At 41.2% G+C, this 20,403-nt stretch overlaps 1 protein-coding gene across 1 annotated transcript in view; it reads right to left on the bottom strand.

The window, feature by feature from the left end:
* LOC115085907 (oocyte zinc finger protein XlCOF6-like) overlaps window positions 1-20,403 on the bottom strand; it is a 54,237-nt gene that overhangs the window by 6,828 nt on the left and 27,006 nt on the right. The window contains exon 3 of the mRNA XM_029592445.1: window positions 6,436-6,555. Within this exon, the coding sequence (XP_029448305.1) occupies window positions 6,436-6,555 (120 nt within the window). The remainder of the gene's footprint in view (window positions 1-6,435; window positions 6,556-20,403) is intronic.

Raw genomic sequence — 20,403 nt, 5'->3', positions numbered from 1 at the left:
GTAATTTTGCCATGACCTCAGAAACTGAAGGTAGAGCGGACGTCTTCCATCGAAGAGCTAGGGAGATACGGGCAGCTATGAATAACTGCGATCCAAAGTTCTTCTGATATTTGTCTAGGGTAGAGGGGAGCATATTCAGCAATGCTGCTTCAGCTGACGAGGTCACTCTCACACCTACAATATCATCTAGCAAGGCAAACATTGCTTCCCAAAATGGTTGAATACATGTACAGGACCACCAAATATTTTATTTATTTATTTATTAAAGGCTTTTATATACCGACTTTGATACAAATCAAATCAACTCGGTTTACATCGAACCAAGCAGTAACTATAACCAACCGGTCAACAAGAGACAATTTAAAGGAGCATAAAGTTACATTATAACAAGGATGCCTTAACTGGGAGGAGGAAAAAAAGAGATATAAGTATATATAAGTACCCTCTCCTTCACAGCACCGCCAGCAAGTCACTGGTGTGTTAGGATAAATTTTATGTAGTCTGTCTGGCGTAAGGTACCATCGAAAGATCATTTTGTAACAATTCTCCTGTAATCGGGCAGATATAGAGCAGTGATGTGCGAGAAGGAGAGCTTCTTCCCAAATCTTCAGGCTAAACTGCTTACCAAGATCACGTTCCCATTTTTGTCGGTAGTTGCAAGTAGCCTGGTCGGGGGGAAAGAAAAGTTGATATAGTTTAGAGGTTGCCCCAGTCAGGGCATCCCCTTTAAGAAGATAAGCTTCCAGTAAAGATCTGCCCAGTCTGAGAGAACTGCCACGAATGATGCATCGTATAAAATGGGCTATTTGTTCATACAGGAGGAAGTCTTGGTGGTCCATGTCATACAAGGCAAAAAAACGTTCCCTAGGTATGAGAGCACCTTGCTGGAGTAAATGGCCTACTGTAGTGATTCCTTGCTCTCGCCAATACCCCATACAAGAAGATTGGAACCCAGCAGTAAGTTGGAGATTGTGCGTTAGGGAGGTTTGGTAGATGTATTGATGATTGCCTATCATCTTTGGTTTAGTTAGAGCCCAAATCCGTAGAGTAACCCCCAATGAGCTAGGGATGCGAGTAATTGCTTGCCAAGTACGCCTAGGCTGCCAGAACAATGCTGCAGTCTCCATGGATCCCAATAACTCCTGTTCGATATGGACCCATTGCTTCGAAGGCACTTGGCGGGAAATATCAAAAACCGCCCTCATTTGTGCTGCATAATAGTACCATGTTAAATTGGGTACTGCCAAACCACCTTGGTTTTTGGGCAGGAATAAAACTGATCTGGTAATCCGGGGTGGCCTGCGCCTCCAAATAAAGTCAAAGACTTTCTTTTGCCAATTTCGGAGTAATGTGGACGGGATGAACACAGGTAATGCAGCAAAGAAATATAAAAATTTAGGCAGTACATTCATCTTGATGACAGCTATCCTCCCCAGCCAAGAGAAGGGTGCTTTGTTCCACCTGCTTAAATCAGTGGTCAACTTATTAACCAATGGTATATAATTGAGAGAAAACAGCTCAGACAGGTTGGCCGACATCAAGATGCCCAAATATTTGATATGTGTTTTGGCCCATCTAAAGGGAAACTGAGATTTAATGGATCCCTGATCTTGGGTAGATAGATTAATATTTAACAATTCAGATTTTTCTAGGTTGACTCGAAGACCCGCCACCTTGCTAAAATTAGTAAGTTCTCTCATTACTCCCTTCAGGGAGGTGAGAGGGTCAGTGAGCGTCATCAGAATGTCATCTGCGAATTAAGACAACTTATATTGTCTTCCCCTACTGCGACTCCCCGTATGTCCATGGCTGCCCGAATATATGCAGTGAGAGGTTCTAAATAGAGGGCGAATAGTAAAGGGGATAGGGGACAACCTTGTCTAGTTCCTCTACCGATGGCAAAGGGGTTCCCATATCCATTATTAACTTTAACTCTGGCTTGTGGATGATCATAAAGCAGTCTTTATCTAGGTGAGAAAGTAGGGGCCAAAATTCAGTTTTTGCAAGATGAGAAATAAAAAAGGCCAATGGACAAGGTCAAAAGCTTTTTCGGCGTCAATGGATAACAGGACAGTCGGTTCACCGGATTCCCGCACCCACCACATGAGGTCTAAGACCTTCCTGATGTTATCCGCAACCATTCTTCGTGGAACAAACCCAACCTGATCTGAGTGTACTAGATGTGGAAGGATTCTGTTGAGTCTGAGCGCTAGTAAGCGGGCTAATATTTTCAAATCCACATTTATGAGGGAGATGGGTCGATAGGAGCTACATTGAGTAGGGTTCCTGCCAGGTTTGGCTAGGACTGTGATACCGGCGACATTGGCTTGTGAAGCGATGACACTATCCTTTCTAAGGCTGTTGAAGTAGTCTGTTAAGGGTTCCACTACTGCATAGGAGCACTTTTTATAATATGCCCCGGGAAGACCTAGGGGATTTACCCGGTTTCAGGGATTTAATTACCTCCTCCACTTCTGATGCCGAAATGGGCAAGTCTAATAGTTGTTGAGCGTTGTTGGTTAGGCTAGGGAGATTTATTGATGCCAAGTAGCTCTCAATATCATCGTGAGATATAGTTTCCTCTGTGCTATAGAGCCCTTCATAAAATCGAGAGAAGGCTTCTCGAATTCCAGTGGAATCTATAATAATGGTTCCGGCCGAGTTAGCAATCCTAGAGATATGATTTTTGTGTTACTTTCGCCTTCAATTGGCATGCTAGCAGTCTGCCTGCTTTGTCCCCTCCCTCGTAATATGCTTGTCTAGTGATATCCAAAGCATGGAGTAATTGTTTATTGTCCAATTGCTGGAGTTTAGATTTAAGGCCCAACAATTTCTGATAACATGGTTGGGAATGGGTGCGCATATGTTCCTTAGAAAGCAGGCCAATCTGCACTAAAAGATCCTCCCTGTCTTGTAATCTCTGCCGTTTACATGCTGCAGCCCTAGCTATAAAAGTGCCTCTGTTTACCACCTTGGAGCAGTCCCATAACACCTCCGGGGAGATATCTGGATTCGCATTAGTGGTAAAATACTCCTGAAGCTGGGAGTCTAAGGACTGAACAAAGTGAGCATCAGATAAAAGTGACTCATTCAATTTCCAAAAGCGAACTCCAGAATCTCTCTGCCCCAAATCTACTGTTATACTGTTAGGGGCATGGACAGACCAAGTGATTAGTTCGATATCAGAGCTGCGCACTTGGTTGCTTACCAATTTGTCAACCAAGAAATAATCAATGCGGGAGTAGCTGTTGTGAGGGTGCGAGTAGAAAGTGTAAGAGCGGGAATGCGGGTACGTTTCTCTCCATACGTCTATTAATTGCCAATCATCCCGGAGGCCTTTGAGCCGTGCCCGGTGAGACCTCTGGGAGTGATGTTGCTGTACGGAATTATCAAGAACATTGTTTAAAGTTAGGTTAAAATCCCCTCCTATAATCAAAGCCCCTTCAGCGTGAGACAATAATATGGCCTGTAGGGATTGGAAAAATGTGGATTGATCCTTGTTTGGGGCATAGAGGGACACCAAAGTATAAATCTGGGCATTAATTCATATTTTAAGGAGGATAAATCTCCCCCCAGGGTCTTCAACCTTGGCTAACAGATCATATACTAAATGAGATGAAAGCAAAATTCCCATCCCTGTATATTTATGTTGAGAGCCACTGGCTGCAGAATACACATGAGGAAACTCTTTACAACATAATAAATGGCTGTGTCTACGTTTCAGATGTGTTTCTTGGATGAAGGCAATATCCGCCTTCAGGCGTAACAGTTCTTTCCTGAGTAAAAAGCGTTTCCTGTTTGTGTTCAGGCCTTTTACATTAAGTGAGATTATTACAACCATGGGAATGAGAGGGCAGAATGCCCATATGGTGATCCTAACATGTGCCAACAGTCCGCCGTAATATAAGCAAGTCCAGAATTATCCAATAGATTATAAAAAGCTGCCCAAGTGTTCAGTACAGTGAAAGTGTCTACAAGTGGTGCTGAAGATGTAATAATAATGAATCCAAAATAAGTCTGCCAAGTTTCCCCCTGACTATCATAGAGATTCGCTATATCTGCGCGAATCCCAGTGTTGGGGTAGCCAATCTTACAGCGCATGAACCCGATCCCCCCTCCCCCCCCGCCATGAAAATATAAACTCAACTGTAAAATGGTAAATAACCAAGCAACACTTTAAGAAAATTTAGCTCATGTCTAGAATCACCCATCAGCCATAACTAGCTGGGGGCTAACCTGATATAATAAACTGATACCAAACATAGCTGCAGTCCCCTTCAGCCTAGTCCATCGGGTGTTATGGCGGCTTGAGAACGCTGTCTGCGTAGTCTGCCTTTGCCCGGTCCTGGGCGACGCCATCTTGGGGCCGGCTCGGTCACTGTAGCTGAAGAGTGAGTCTTCGGAGCTGAAAATGGCGTCTCCAGGCCTGCTTGTTTAAAGCTCTCCACTGCATCAGATAACGATTTTATCCGGTACGTAACTCCTTTCCTCTGAAAAACAAGGGCAAAGGGGAATGCCCAACGATATCGGATTTCCTCATTGCGCAATGCTGAAAACATTTTTGTAAAGTAGACGGTGCCAAATCATTGTAGATGCTGATATCTAAGTTCTGCCATTTCAGGTGAGGTTGGTCTCTTGCCGCTTTGAGAATCTCTTCTTTAACTCGATAATGATGGAATTTTACAATGATGTCCCGGTGTTGGTTTTCTTTCCGAGGGCCCAGCGCCCTATGTGCTCTCTCGAGATCAATAGTAGGAATGCCATTTTCGCCCTCCACGGAACAGTTTGTGGAAGTTAAAATATACTGGCCGAGGGCTTTAACGGTGGCCATGCAGTCCTTAAAAGCCTCTGATTCTGGAATCCCTCTAATACGGAGGTTCGCTCTCCTCGAGCGATTTTCTAAATCCTCCACCTTTTCAGACAGTGTCTCAACTTCTAAAGATAGCTGAGACTGTTTGGAGAGCGATTCAGTTTGTATGCCCTGTCCCTCCACTCGGACATCCAAGTCATTGACCCGGTGGCCCAATGCATCCAAATCTTCTCTTACATTAGTGATGGATTCCAAGATTTCTGCTTTGTGGGACTTTAGGTCCGCTCTGACTTCTATGAACCAGTTGCGCATCTCGGATCTAGTTGGGAAATCTAGCTGGCCCGCTGCACCAGGGAGTGCCTCTGGTTGAGTGTCCGAACCAGTCACCAGTAAAATGTCCGCCGGACACGCCGCTTTCTCGGCCTGGCCGTCACTGTCAACCAGCAACTCCCCGGCGACTTTACTGAAGGCAAACTGCTTCAGGTCCAGATTTTTCTTGCAGGTCGCCATCCTGAGTTAATCCCACACCTGTAGCTCACAAAATCTCTTTCGCCGGTGCTGTATTGCAGCGGAAATTACCGTGTATAGCCGGGGGAGTAGGAGAGCAAAGCAATCAGACGTCCATTTTGCTGCGCTGCTCGCTAGCGCCCCCGACTTGTAATACTTTTATTAATTGTTAAGCCATACGCCTCTGAAAAATATTGTTTAAAAACGAAATTTTTTAAAGAAGAAGTGGAAAGTTTCATACATGGTTAAGCCACTACCACCCGTAATGTGCTTTCACTGTATAATCAAACGATCCACCTCTGTCCCTTATTTTTTACTTTTTTAATATATATATAGCATGTTAAACAAAAACTCATTTAAAAAAAAGTCCAAAGACTATCTAGAGATTTTTTGCTATTACAAAATTCTCGAAGCTATTGAATGCATTTATTACACTCATTAGACTGTATTGTTTCATTAGCGCCGAGACTTGATCTCAATATATACAAGCTCACTTCCAATGTAGCTCTTGTCTCAGGTGACCCAAAAACTTGAAACCTGACTTATCATGTACTCTGTTTGTCATCCACCCAATGGGGCCTTGTGTCAGACCTGATGGTCTTTCCTCAGGGGATGTCTGCCTGGTTCATAATGTCGGAATTTCAACCAGTTGCTTATAGCGCTATCTTCTCTTCACTGTCTCAGCTGTTAATTCGAGTGTTTGTGGCTTCAGTTTCGGAACACTCTAATCTGGCATGAAACTTTCCACTTCTTCCTTAAAAAATTTTGTTTTTAAACAATATTTTTCAGAGGCGTGTATGGCTTAACAATTAATAAAAGTATTACAAGTCTTCACGGTATTTAAGTGTAAATCAAGTAATGAATCAAAGGAATCAAAAAGGAGGTGATAATTTTTGAGTTAGCGATTATAGTGTAAATCCCTCCAAAATAGTTTTTGTGCGTGGTGGTTTGGATTTGGAAAAGGACATCCTGTGTGACTGATGCCTGTAACAGAAACCCTGTGAGTGTTTAAAGAGATCTCCAAAGGAGCTTGTGAAGGAGTCCCTGCAGTTCCCAGCTGCTCCTTCCACTCCTCCTCTCAGCAATTTTACCCCGGTCCCTCTCATTACTGAACTCACCTGAGCAGCTGCTTCTCCCAGTTTCTCTTTCCTCTGATCCCAGCTCATTCCTGATGTACGGCTCTTCCCCTCGTTCAATGTGGGATATAACATCAGGGGTGGCAGCTGAAGAGCCTGTTCCTGGGGTAAGGACACTGTATTAGGCTTCCCATCATTGAGTGTGAGTTGCTTAATTTTAGCAAATTGAAAAATGTTTTCAATCTGCATATATTCTCCAACATTAAGGAATAAAAATATTCAAACTATTGGTTACAGAGGATCACTTTAGAGGCCCTGTATATCTCAGAAAAGTCACATACAATAAACCTTCATTACTTATCCTTATAGTCTGGCTATCATCATAAAGAGTGCAATATGAGTCATTTTAAAATACATAAACTTCATTAACTTCAAAAGGTAGGGGAATGAATTCAAAAACATTAATTTTGCTTCATTCCATATGATTTTGTTTCTATGAATTTTAGAATGTGACAAATAGTTTTAGTACACTCCAAAACAATGTAACATATTTTTAAAGTATGAAACACAAAGTATTTAGTGCATACTAAACAAAACAATTTGGCTGAAACAGCGTAACCCTACTAATTGTCAGACTGCACCTCCTGCCTCTTCTGCTAGATGCACAGGTACTGGATATTATCAGCCTTTCAGGAAACCATGGAGGCAACACCTGCAGACACAACTGACTCTGACTGTTGTCAGTTCTCTCCCCTGTCAATTTGTAGCAGCAGACAGGAAATAGGAAGCAGTCAGCAGTTAGCCCTTTCCTCTACACAGACAGCCTGTGAGAGGGTCTTTATGGACTGAAGGTGTCCATGAAATTGCTCACACAGTTGGGAGCTAAAAGATCTGGTCAGGAGTGACCTAAACAGGTTCTGTCTCTCTCAAATCTTCCACATCCAGTCTGGGCAGGATTATTCACCGGCAGGAGGCTTCAGGATCCCTACAATATTTCCTCATTAGGAGAATCACCTACAGAGTCACAGATGAGTATATGAAAATTTCATACTGGATCTCAATTCATTTGATTTTAGTCATTTCATGATGGCAGCTGGCAGTCTGTGTTGGATGAGTTATATATATAATTATTTTATGCTAAGGTATTAATCATAGTGCTGCAGGATTATTATTAGATCTGGACAGGGGAAAAATGACTAATGAAATCAAGAATGCTGTGATTCTGAATTCTTCCCTCACCCAAAGCAAAGCCCATGATTTGGAAAATCTCTTGGAAGAGCACCACCAACATAAAATCCAAACACAACAAAAGTCCATAAACAAAAGACCAACCAGAGGTAGAGAGCAAAATAAAGATCAATTATTTTCCTAAAAACACAGGGCCTGGGTGTTGAACAGGACAGATCAGTCTCTCTTCTGTGCATCTTTCCTTACAATAGCCTAAAATTAAGGCTCAAGTAGTGATAGCCTCTGCTGAAATTATATGAACTTTCTAGAAATGACAGCCAGCAAATGACCACCTCACCTGAAAACCCATGACCGTAACCAGTCCCACCCTCTCCTCCATCTCAAAAAACTGAGAAAACCGGTATCACCTCATCTGGTATGTGACTGAGTTACTACACAACATGTGACCTATAACCAGAAAATGTTTCCTCAAAACTTTAAGAATAAAGACAGACATACAGACATATGAAGCAACAGATTCAGCAGAATACACAGACAGCCAGAGAAGCCGCCACCAGCATCATTCAGAAATCTGAGACCTGAGACTGCAGATGCACACAGACAGAGTATCAGAGTCCTCAGAACAAAGAATTCCTGCCATCAGTAAAGTTAGGTTAAAATTGAATTATTTTACAGAAAATCGTGCGCTCTTGCATATTTATCCTAACAGATTCTGAAAGAGAAACTGCAGGTATTTTAATGATATTAAGTATTCCTAAATTATAATACTGACAACTTTCTAAGTGATTGTTGTAACAAATAGCTAAGGGAGCATTTAATCATTTATTTTATAAAAAATATTGTTTTAAAACTAACAAGCTTGTTAATACTCATCTGTTTCTGGGAGGTTGTTCCATGCATCCATCACTTTTTTCTATGAACAAACGTTATCTGAAGTTACTCCTGAGATCTGACCCTTGTAACAATTTCGTAACAACCTGTGACCTTTTGAGGCACAGGGGCTGTAAAACTGTGGAAATCTGTACTGTTCTTCTGCCATTGTAGCAACATAGGGAAACTTGGTATCTGGCAGAGGACGGGTACAAGTGCCTGTGTATCACCACGACCCAAAAAGGTGAACCCAAAGTCCTTGTTTTACCTGTGGAAACTGTGCAAGAGAGCACCAAAGGGGAAATAGATGTGGGAAGTTAAGCTATTTGTAGAATGAAGGAAAATGTGTCCTGGCGGTCAGAAGGATGACAACTGACTGCATGCAGAGGGTTTGAGGTGAGACAGAGAAAAAAAAATAAACTGTATATAAGGAGTGGTTGGAATACTGGATATTTGGAGAAGGGTGGGACTCTATCAGCGTGTACACTGCGCTGTACCCTTCTCCCCAGCAAGACATTTTATAAAATACTTATAAACCTATTTGCATAAAATGAAACATGCTTGCTGTTATGATTCAATACTAATAAAAGATGGATTATCTGTAAAATTCTAAAAAGAAAAAGTCTTCTTCTGTGTTTTCTGAGACACAGATTATAGAAAAGGGATGTGGGAGAGAACCTTCCCCTTCCCGAAGGGTTAGCCACAGCAAGCAGTCTAATCTGAAAATACAGATAACTAATTAGAGAACTGAAACCCTTTGGAATAAGGAACAGTAAGGCTGAGGCTAAACAATGTGCAGTGCTTGGCAGGACCTCCAAGTGGCCACAGGGTAACCCTGCGTGGGTATCAGGAGTGGCGCTGCAGCATTACGTGTCACATATAATTTACCTGGAACTAAGGCAATCACTGAGGCAGGAGAGATCTCTGCAAGGACTGCATGTGAATCTTTGCAGAGGTCATCAAGTACATGGCTGCTGCTATCAAACCCAAGATTAGCAGTTAGTCCTGTGCCACGAAGCTTTGGTCAGATGTAAAATCGCACTCTGAATATTGAGAATTCTCTCTGGTTGTCAAACGTACTCTGCCCTTCTTCCTGTCAAACTAGACTGCCAAATATTCCAAAAACAGAACAGGTACCAGCTTGCTCTTTGCAAAAGTTCACTACCTTGTAAGATCTCTTAATACTCCAGTAGTAAATGCATGATCCTCCTCCCATTTCTTCATCCAGAAAAGACAATTGTTCAAGTAAGGAGGAACTGGAATACCCTTTCTGGTGCAAAGCCACTGACAACCACCATCACTTTGGAGAAAGGCCTGGGGGCTCTGAACTAGAAGTGCCCTCTGGACAATACAGAGCATAGGAATCTCTGATTTTCCACCCTTATGAGGATTTTAAGATAGGTCTCCATTAAATCTAGAGAAGAAAAACTCACAGTCTAACCACCTTCATGACTGACTTCAGAGTCAAGACGCCCTGTGAACTCTGTTGACCTGCTTCAGATCCAAAATGAACCAGAAGGACCTTAGTTCCTTCCTGAGTACCATGAAATAAATTGAATGCAGAAAAGGAACTACAGTTCCCACGTGACAAAGACACTACAGATTTACCTGAACCACTTCTCGTCTGCTGGAGTGACAGGGGACAGCAAAAAAGGTATCTGAAACAGGGCATGAAAACTGAAAGTTGTAACCATCTGACAGCAATCCAGACTGCCCTGTCTGAAGTGAACTGGACTCAACTCTAGTAAAACAATGGAAGGTGACTGCCTATCTGAAACTCCAGAGATAGGGCCTTCAAACCATTATTGGGAACTGTCATTACAACTGGTTCCACTTGTGGCCCCCAACATTTCTTCTCTTTTTTCCTCTCAAAAGGACTGTGACCTACAAACTTGCTAGGTTTGCTAAAACGCTAAGGATTTCCTGAGATGATATTGTTTTAACTCCCTGAAACGTGACATAGCTGCAGAAGGGTTGCATGAACCATTATTTCTATCCTCTGGAAGTTTGAGTATTCATATTTCCTCAACCTTCTCCTTTCAATAGCCAGTCTGTAAGCTAGAACAGAGCTGGATCTTCCCTTACCTCTGTGCCCTGTCTGCCTATGCTCATCCTGAGTGGTTTCTCCTTTTTTCAGCCTGATCAGATCTGCATAACAGGGGTATCTGGCCCAGTCCAGTGCCACTAGAATAACCAGTGTAGGATCTAATACTCTGGAAGGCCCCCCCTCTCATGGGATAATGTAGAAAATGCATACAGAAATTCTTCTGGTGGTCAAGGTTATATCAGGGCATCAATGCTTCTTTCAGTCAGCTGAAGAAATTCTTGGCCTTTGAATTCCAGCAGATTACCATCAGGTCCCACCACGGAGGGCCCATCTGGACACAATTTGTGTGAAGGCAGGTTCCACCAACTCCAGTTCCTCTGATGCATCTGCTCAGGAAGTCTGTCCACACATTGTCCACCCCTGTTATATACATTGCTGTATACTTCCACACATTGCTTAAGCTGGTTCATCTCCCTTGCCAGCTGAGGGCTCCTGGTGCCACCCTGCCTAATCACATAGGCTACTGCTGTGGCACTGTCCAATAGGATTCTTATCAACTAGTTCTCTATCATCTGGAGAAAACTGATCAATGCAAGCCTAATCACCCTAATCTCTAACTGGTTTATCATCTAATATGCATCACCTGTGTCCAGTGGCCCTGCACTATCTGCTCTCCATAATGGACCCCTCACCCCCCACCTGGCTTTTGTCCCTACCATGATTTTGTCTGGTTATTCTAGGTTAACTCCTTTTATTAGCTCGACTTCTGTTAGCCACCATCTTAGAATGTCTCAGGTCTTCCCTGGTGTGGGAGAAACTCTTCATAGCCCTGTGCATATGAGACCACTCACACGGGAAAGTCTTTTAAAGGGGGTGCACATGGGCTGTTGTCAGGCTTTCAGTTCTATGGTGATATATGGGAAGCCTAACATGAAGACTTTGGTTCAGAACTTTGGTCCACTCAGTTTATCTAGAATCCTTTGTTTTCTTGGCCTAACTGAAACTGCTGGCATACAAGGAACTCAGACTGACCTGAGCTGGCATGGCTACTGGGAGACATCTGGAAATAATTCAGACCTAGCCAGATATGATGAAGGATCATAAGGTTACAACGAACATATGGACTAAACTATGTTCTCACAGACTCCTTTCTCTCGATTGAAGAGACCCAGTGTAACTGGATATTCTCATAAGATTAGGAATTGGATCAAACGACTTGCACAGGAGTGACAGAACAATGAACTGCTAAGAACTACTAGAATGATTGATAGCCATCATCAGACACGTGACCTACTGAAACTAATCAGACATATGGGTCTCTGCTAGGCCTAATTGGATCTTAAGGTGGGAGGAGGGACCAGGGAGGTTTAGCCATAGGTCTCTGATGTGGGCACACATGGTACCTGATACTCTATGCAGTTCTATTAGGGATCATTTTATGTCCTATCTATAAAAGTCAGCATTGACTTACAAACGGGGAGATAGGCAGGCAGAGCTTGGAAAAATATAAAGCTCCCTCTCTATCTCCCAGGGGTCTCATAAGATTGGCTTTTAATATTAAATAAACTTAAATTGGTTTGTATTAAAGTTGGACCTCTGTGTCTTATTGGGGCAGAGCTTTGAAGCGGGTGATTCAACAATGGTAGCTACCACTGACCATAGCACCCAAAGGTACAATCTTACTCTGGGCATTCAGGCTGCCAGCAGCAACATCACTTGTGTCTGAAGCTTGGTGACTCTGTGTGGCATGATAAACACTGACCCTCTTTCAGTGTTGAATCTGATATCCAAATACACCAGGGACTGAGAGGACTATAAATCGCTCTTTCCTTTGCTGACATCCCAACCTAGTGATTCCAATAGCTACTGGACTCTGTGTGTGTACTGAATACTTTTCTGCAAGGACTTGGCTTTGATTAGCCAATATTCCCTCCTTATACAGGAAGGCTGCAACCACTATCATCACCTTCTTGAAGGTCCATGGTGCCATGGCAGAGTCAAACGTTATGAATAGTGTTTTCCATATATTTCTCTCCGATGGAAATACACAGATACACCTTGGATATATCTAGCACAGGAACTCTCTCTTCCATACCACTAGCATTATTTATTTATTTAAAATATTTATAACCTCATATAACAACTAAAATTGGGCTAGGCAGTGTACAATACAACAGGGTTTTAGGGTTTCCATTCAAAAATGTAGTGTGTGTTGACCCCTGTTGACAAATTTTAAGTCCAACACTGGGTGAAAAGTGACTTCTTTCTTTGGGACCTCAAAGTAGATGGAATACCTTCCACAAAGTAGATGGAATACCTTCTTGTTGATTCACCTTGCAGGAACTGACAGTATAGATTTCATCTGGATCAGTCACTATCATCCACTGAAAAGAGGGCCTCGGAGCTTGGTCTGCAAATTTGATGTGAGTTTCTGAAATAGGGACACTCTACCCAAAGACATATCCCTGCTGCTCAATCTCTGGGACCTATTTGTCTTTGGTGATCTGTGTCTACTTCTCGTAAAACAATTGCAGTTGGCTTTGACTAGCAGAGGCAAGGGGTGGACCTCCATAGTCTCATTTTGGATTTCTAGTCCCCATAAGGCTCCATTTAATTCCTTCCCTGCTCCTCTCTTCAGCTGCCCCAAAAAAGGCTGTGCTGGTGCCTATAATCTTCATTTTTGGAGGGTGCCAGAACTACCTGGTCTGTACAGGCTCAATTCCCTAAAATGAACATGGGATGCTCTTGATGTCCCCTTGCTATGTCTTCTGGTTGTCTTTGGGGCACAGAATCCCCATGTTCTTCACCAGTTTTTTCAATTCACTTCCAAATAATAACCAAGCCATAATCGGAAGCCTACTCAGGTGGGTTATAAAAGCAGAGTCCGCTGCCCAATTCCTCAGCTATAATAATCTCCTGGCTGATATGGCTGTCGCTATTCATTTGGCAGAAGTCCTAACTAAGTCATAGGAGGTGTCTGCTAAGAAGGCTGCCCCTATCTCAAACTTAGCCAATTTCCTGGGCAGGGAATGCTGGGTCCACGGTTCACTATCTGAAGGGATATCCTGGCTATCTCAAATGATCTTTTCATGAGTGATTCAATCTTCCTATTTTGGTAGTCCCTCAGAACCGTAACCTTTACTAGGATCATCGTCTTCTGTTAACAGTAGCTTGTGGCACGTCCACCTTCAGAAATGGAACACAAACTCTATGAAGAACTCCTGTTCTTCCTTTCCACTCTGCATTGCCTTTAGTGGATCCAGGGTCTCAATCATGCCTTTTACCAAATGCCCAAGTAGGTCCACAGTCAAGTCTCCAGCTACCTGGCCTCCCAGAGTTTTGGATGCCTCCTCTGTTTGGGGCTCACTCTATATTGGTAGCAACTCCTTCCCCCCATGCCTTACCCGCCTTCTATGGTGCCAGGCTCACTGTGTGCTCTGGGTTGCCACAGTTCCTGAAGAAGTAACCTGTGATGGAGCTCTGCCACTGACTCATGTAAAATAGGCACTTCCTTTCCTTTTCTTCCATCCATCTGGAAGGGAAAGGGTCTCCGAGAACAAAGCCTTCTCCCCAATGCTAGAGAGCTGTAGCATCTGGAGCTGGGAGCAATGCCTTACTACTGCTTCTTTCCTTTTTTTTTAAATTATTTTTTAAGCTTTATGTTCCAGTTGGGTCCCTACACCAGTGACCAGGCACAAACGGGAACTGCATTTATTTTCCCATGAAAGAACAGCCGCAACTGCTGCCCATCATCCTATGGTCTATGCATTTTTTTCTAGGTTGCTCCTGGATGCTCTAGGAAGATTGACCTCATAGGTTTTTGTCATAGAACTTTTTTGCCTCCTGCTATCCCAGTCTTGATTAATTTCATATTACAAAGCACATATTTGACATAATATCTGTCTTCATCATCTGCTGGAGGCAGAGAACTACTACTGGCAGCCTCTTCTGCTTTGTCAAGATATATAAGGAAACAAAAAAATGCTTGTGTTTTCTACCTCCATCTGCTGAGGAGGGAATGAAAGCCACTCATCCAGACTGGTCTGACAGGATAATAAGGAAAATACAATTAAAGAAATACAAAAAGCCTAGCAAGTCATCCCTCAGTAAGGGAAACTGAATTCATTAACTTAAGATTTTCAGCTAAATTTTACTGGCCGCCACTCGGTCAGGCTTTTAAAGACAAGCAAAGAATTTTAAAATAAAGCCTAACTAAAACAGGGAACCAGTGTAAATTTAGTAAGATGATGATTATGAGGTCCATATTCAAAAGCAGTTAGCCGGCTAACTGAAAAGTTAACCAGCTAAATGAATATTTGGGCACCTATCTGGCTTAATTCCAGCTGGATAAGTTAGGGATTTTACAGGGCAATAACTGGAAGGAGTTGAGCAAGCTGGATAAGTTATCTGGCTAACTCCAGTGTTCAGAGCTGATGGATGACTTATCTGGCTAACCTTGGTTGGCCTATTGAGTTGTCCGAAAGTTGGTCAGATTAATTTATCCAGCTAAATTTAACATATCCAGGTATATTCGACAGTGTGACCACACAACTGAATGTACAACATCTATTAGTTGGATATGTCTACCCAGCTAACTAACAAAGCCTCACAACAGCTGAATATGGACCTTTATGTGTTCCCCTGTGTTACAGCTGGAAATCTGCCAAGCAATTGTATTTAGAATTATCTGAGGACTTTGAATGTGTTTCTGAGGAAAGTCATCTATGAAAGAATTACAGGAATCCACCTGGGACAGAATCAGAGCCTACAGCACCGTCCTAAGCTGATTAGTCATCAGGTAGGATTTAAGCAGTCTAATCATATGCAGCTTAAATTAGGATTAATTTGTAACAATGAAGATATATTTCTCCAAGTCCTGCAGAAAATCTAAAACAATGTCTAGACTCTTTACAAATAAATGAAGAGGATGTACTACCCCACTGAGATTAATCTGCATGTCCAGTGTGTGTGCATGTTGCCATTACAGATCCACAGGATCTTTTTTAATGGTATGATTAAGTGTAAATTTTTCAGTAGCGTGTGATCACATTTATAGTAGGGGATTCAGTCTCTCTCCTTCAGTCTCCTCTCCAATTCCATCTCCCCCCAACCCTGATTCACCAGCAGTCTCATTCCCTTCTTCCCCTCTCCCCTCCCACACCCACCACCAAGTCTTCAGCAATCTTCCTCCCTCTGTCCTCTCTCTCCAAGACACAAAAGTCATTTGGAACTCATATGGCATTAGGCCCTCAGAAAGCCATGAAAAGCAAGTTTGCTTACCGTAAACAGTGTTTCCGTAGATAGCAGGATGAATTAGCCATGCTGTCATGGGAACTGCCAATCAGGGCCTGGGGGCGGAGCTTTAACAAGCAGAGATCAAACTTTTAGTCTCTGCAGCTGAGCGTGTGTTCCCGTGCCGGAAAGTAACAGATTCTCCTCAGTCTATAATTAAGCTGGAAATATAGAATATAAAGTCGACTACCAGGGAGGAGGGTGGGGACGCATGGCTAATTCATTCTGCTATCTACGGAAACACCGTTTACGGTAAGCAAACTTGCTTTTTCCCGTTGATAGCAGGGCTGAATTAGCCCTGCATAAGAAAATGCCATACTGGGTCAGACCAAGGGTCCATCAAGCCCAGCATCCTGTTTCCAACAGTGGCCAATCCCGGCCATAAGAACCTGGCAAGTACCCAAAATCTAAGTCTATTCCATGTTACCATTGCTAATGGCAGTGGCTATTCTCTAAGTGAACTTAATAGCAGGTAATGGACTTCTCCTCCAAGAACTTATCCAATCCTTTTTTAAACACAGCTATTACTAACTGCACTAACCACATCCTCTGGTAACAAATTCCAGAGTTTAATTGTGCGTTGATTAAAAAAGAACTTTCTCCGATTAGTTTTAAATGTGCCCCATGCTAACTTCATGGAGTGCTCCCTAGTCTTTCTACTATCCGAAAGAGTAAATAACCGATTCACATCTACCCGTTCTAGACCTCTCATGATTTTAAACATAAGTTGTTCGAGAACCACATTTAGGTTCCATGGTACTGCTGGTTTGACCATTGGTGGTCAAAGATGAGTTAGACCTTTGAGAAAACGAGATAGTAAAGTATGGACGGCAATCAGACTATTATGGACTTGCCTATGGTAGGCCAAAATGGCACTAAGGTGTACTCTTATGGATGATGTCGCTAGGCCATCTAGATAAAGTGAGTGAAGATTGTCTAATTTTGGGACTCATAGCTTAGGGCACAAGAACACTGCAATTCAGCAAGAGGTTTTAAAATTTAGTTTATTTTGGCTTTTTTAAAAAAGAGGCAAAGACAAGTGTTCTGGGAGATGCAATATGCCCTCTATCTATACCAACTAGCATCTCCGTGAATCTCTGCCATGCTCTGACTTATATAATCAAAATACAACATTCTCGAAGCTTCCAGAAAAGTGTAACTGCCCACAAACACATACTGTTGTCATGGCAATCTATCCTGTATAGGAAATGCTTGTGAGGACCTCCCTCAACTAAGAATTCTTCTAACCCTGTTTCTCCTCCCACTGTAAACAAGTTCCTGTATCATGCTGGCTTTTGATGCAAGTATTCTCTTCTTGTCTTCTGTTGTTCTTCTTTGTTTATTGTAAACACCTCACAGTCTGGGTCTTGAATAGAGCTTGGCACCAGGATTCATTCAACTTGGTTTCAGGTCATCGAAACCAGCATCTGCAAGATAAAGGCTTGCATCCTGGTTTCCTGCAAAATAAATTGCCATGTATTGTGGTGCAGATATTGTCATTGATGCCTTCCTGGCCTATAATTCTAAGGCTTTGCAGGGTTTACCAGTTTCCCAACTCTTCTGCATCCTTTGAATCTGTGATAGTCAGAAAGTCTCTCAAAGTTCATTCACCTCTGACAGGCCAGTACAGCAGAGGAGTCTGGGTATTCTTGGTTATCTTAATCAGACATATTCTTCATTTCCCTCTATGGGACACCGTTAATGGATAGGTGTCACATCAATCAGTCTTCGATGCTAAGCCATGACAGAGGAACTTAAAAGTGTAACCTAACCCCTAACCTTGGTATTTATCAGGTGTAGTGCATAGGTGTATGTCCCTCTAGATTCCTAATTAATATGAATGAAACTCCCACAAGCATTCACTAGTTAATCAAAAAATAACATCAAAACTAATTTTCACTAAGTAACTATTAGCTCTATAATGGAGCTATACAGATACCTGCATTATAAAAAGGACCTACTTCATAATAACATGATCACATATGTTATCTTTCAGAATCAAGTAAGTACATAATAGTGGTATAACATGTAAAGATAAGTAAAGATAAGTACACAGAGAGACTAGTATGAAAGTACTGTGTTTCTCATATAATACTAGGTATACTGGGCAAATCTTTTCAATGAATACTGTTGTTGTGAACAACTACCCAGGATAATATTCATTAAAATGGGAAACAGGGATATAATCAATGCACCTTACCAGAAAAGTAAAGAAACCAATAACATAGAAGAAAACCAAGAATCTATAGAAAAACTCATACTGTGTTGTGCATACATGATGTAAAAGTGTTGCAAAGCATAAGACATATTCTAGTCATATGCTGTAGTGATGGAAGATCAAATACAAAAGCATATGCATGATAGACAAAGGCATAGCAAAAGTCTGAAACATCATACTAATTCTGTAGGGTATGTATAATACTATCCAGTATTATGACAATAAACTGTAGCAGTGAAAGCACTCACTGTATGAACTGTCCTAATTCACTTGTGGCAGTCATATATCCAAGAGATAATACAGCTGTGTAGGGCAAGTATTAATTATTAAGGTAAATGATGACTAGTAATACTGCTTCGTCTTCAGATACTTCTAGGGGAAATGGGGCTCATACCCTTCTCAAATGATAGTAAGTCTAAATATATTGGGGATAATCATAATAATAGATGAAAGCTAACTCTGTGAGAAAGTCTTTAACATATTATGTGAACTACTTTACAGAATTGATAAACCATTAGTGTAAGATTTTACACAGGAAAAGAAGGAATGTCATATAAATAAAAGACAGAAATAAGGAAAATTATATCTTCCCCTTTGGAATCCTAAATAGAAACCCACTAGCTTATAAGTCACAGATAGAGTTTATAGTGAAAGGACCAAGATAAGAAGAAAAGAACAATGAGCAATTAATATGCCAAAAGATATAGTAATAGAATATTACAAATCCCTATAGCAGAGCTCCTCATGTGTAAGGTATATATTTGTTTTAAGGAGAAAAGAAATCTTTGTGAAAGAGAGTGAAACAGTCATTAGGTAAAATCTAGTAAATAGTGTCATAGGAAAAGATATTCAAAGAAGGGTTCAGCAAAGACATTAGAATATTGAAATATTAAAGATCAGCAAAGTGATTATCCTAAGTGCAAGCTGCAAAACCAAAGAATAGAAATAGCTTATAACTTAGGCTGGTGTGGAAGAGAAATATAAAGAGATCTCCCTCTTGAACCCTGAATTATCATATTTGAATCACAATGAAACACATCACCCTCTATGTGATCAAAGCAGCTTCCATAGATAAAGATAGAAAAAACCTAGTACATATGCATTTAACTGATTCAGCATATAAGTATTATAAAATCTAAGACTGGAAAATATTACTTAACTTGGAACATACAAACTAATAAAAACAGCATCACTTCAAATAATATTATTAACTTGAACACCTAAGTGCTGACAGAGAATGAAAGAACCCAAATTCTGCATAAAGTCATTCCCACAAAACATAAAAAACAAAAATCAGGTATAAATTGTAAGCCTTGCAGTCCATATAATATGTAAGAAAGTCTGTGACCATAATTTCTGCATTCAGTGCGTATATAGTTCTTTTAGTAGGATTCAGTGATGATGTCAAGGCAGAATCTCTTAGCTCCTTAGATTAGATGCATGTGTATGAATTCAAACCTAAATAAAAGTGCAACAAATCCGATTAAGTAGTAAGAAAATACTTTTATATCACGTACTCCCTATATTTAAGTTGCCAAATAATCCCCACATTATTTCAAAACATCATGCAATGGTCCAGACCACAAACATAAATACTCAAACTGTACATTAAAACATATATGTCACAGCACTGACCACATAATACATGCATTCATTCATTCCTCCTTGTACACATGTAACATGGAACAAACAACATGACAAACTTTTGAGCTCAAAAAAGAAAAACGTATTTTAAAATATAAAAGAATTGGATCGATCCACAAAAGAAAACAAAAACTCAGAATGAAAATTAAAATAGATCTATTCAAAAATTGAAAAGGAATCAAACTGGAAAAAACTGATCTTCATCTCCCATAGAACAGAGACAGATGCGCTTTGTGCTTTGGTACCCTGGAAAGAAATCTAATATATAACAGTTAATATAATGATTAAAATGAAAGTTAAAAATGACATTACAGGTTCCTTAAAAGTCAAACTACTGTTATACCTTAATTCAGCAAAAAGCAGTCATAAAGCTACTTTCCTTTCTATGATGGTCCACCCCTAAGAGGCGCTGTCCCCTGTGATAAGAGCTACTTCCTTTTACAAATCTAAAACCTTTTCTTTTTGTTTTCCTATGCTTGTAAACTCCTAACTCGCCTTCTAAAAGAAAAACTTAAAACAAACAACTTTGCACTTAATTAGAAGTCATTCTATTTCCATCCAATATGCATATGTTCCACAAAGTTCTTACTACCAAATCCTGCAAATACCCTAAATAGAAATACGAATCATTTCCAAAAGCACAGACATATCTCAGCTAGGAGTCTGGAAGTCTGAAAATAAAAGGATGGCACAGACTAATATGCATTAACCAAAAGTTTTTCTTACTGGCATATAAATAGATAATAGACAT

This window comes from Rhinatrema bivittatum, chromosome 2, assembly GCF_901001135.1.
Source record: "Rhinatrema bivittatum chromosome 2, aRhiBiv1.1, whole genome shotgun sequence".
NCBI lineage: Eukaryota > Metazoa > Chordata > Amphibia > Gymnophiona > Rhinatrematidae > Rhinatrema > Rhinatrema bivittatum.
The sequence above is the reverse complement of the archived record's forward strand: the minus strand, read 5'-3'. Positions and strand labels throughout refer to the sequence as shown.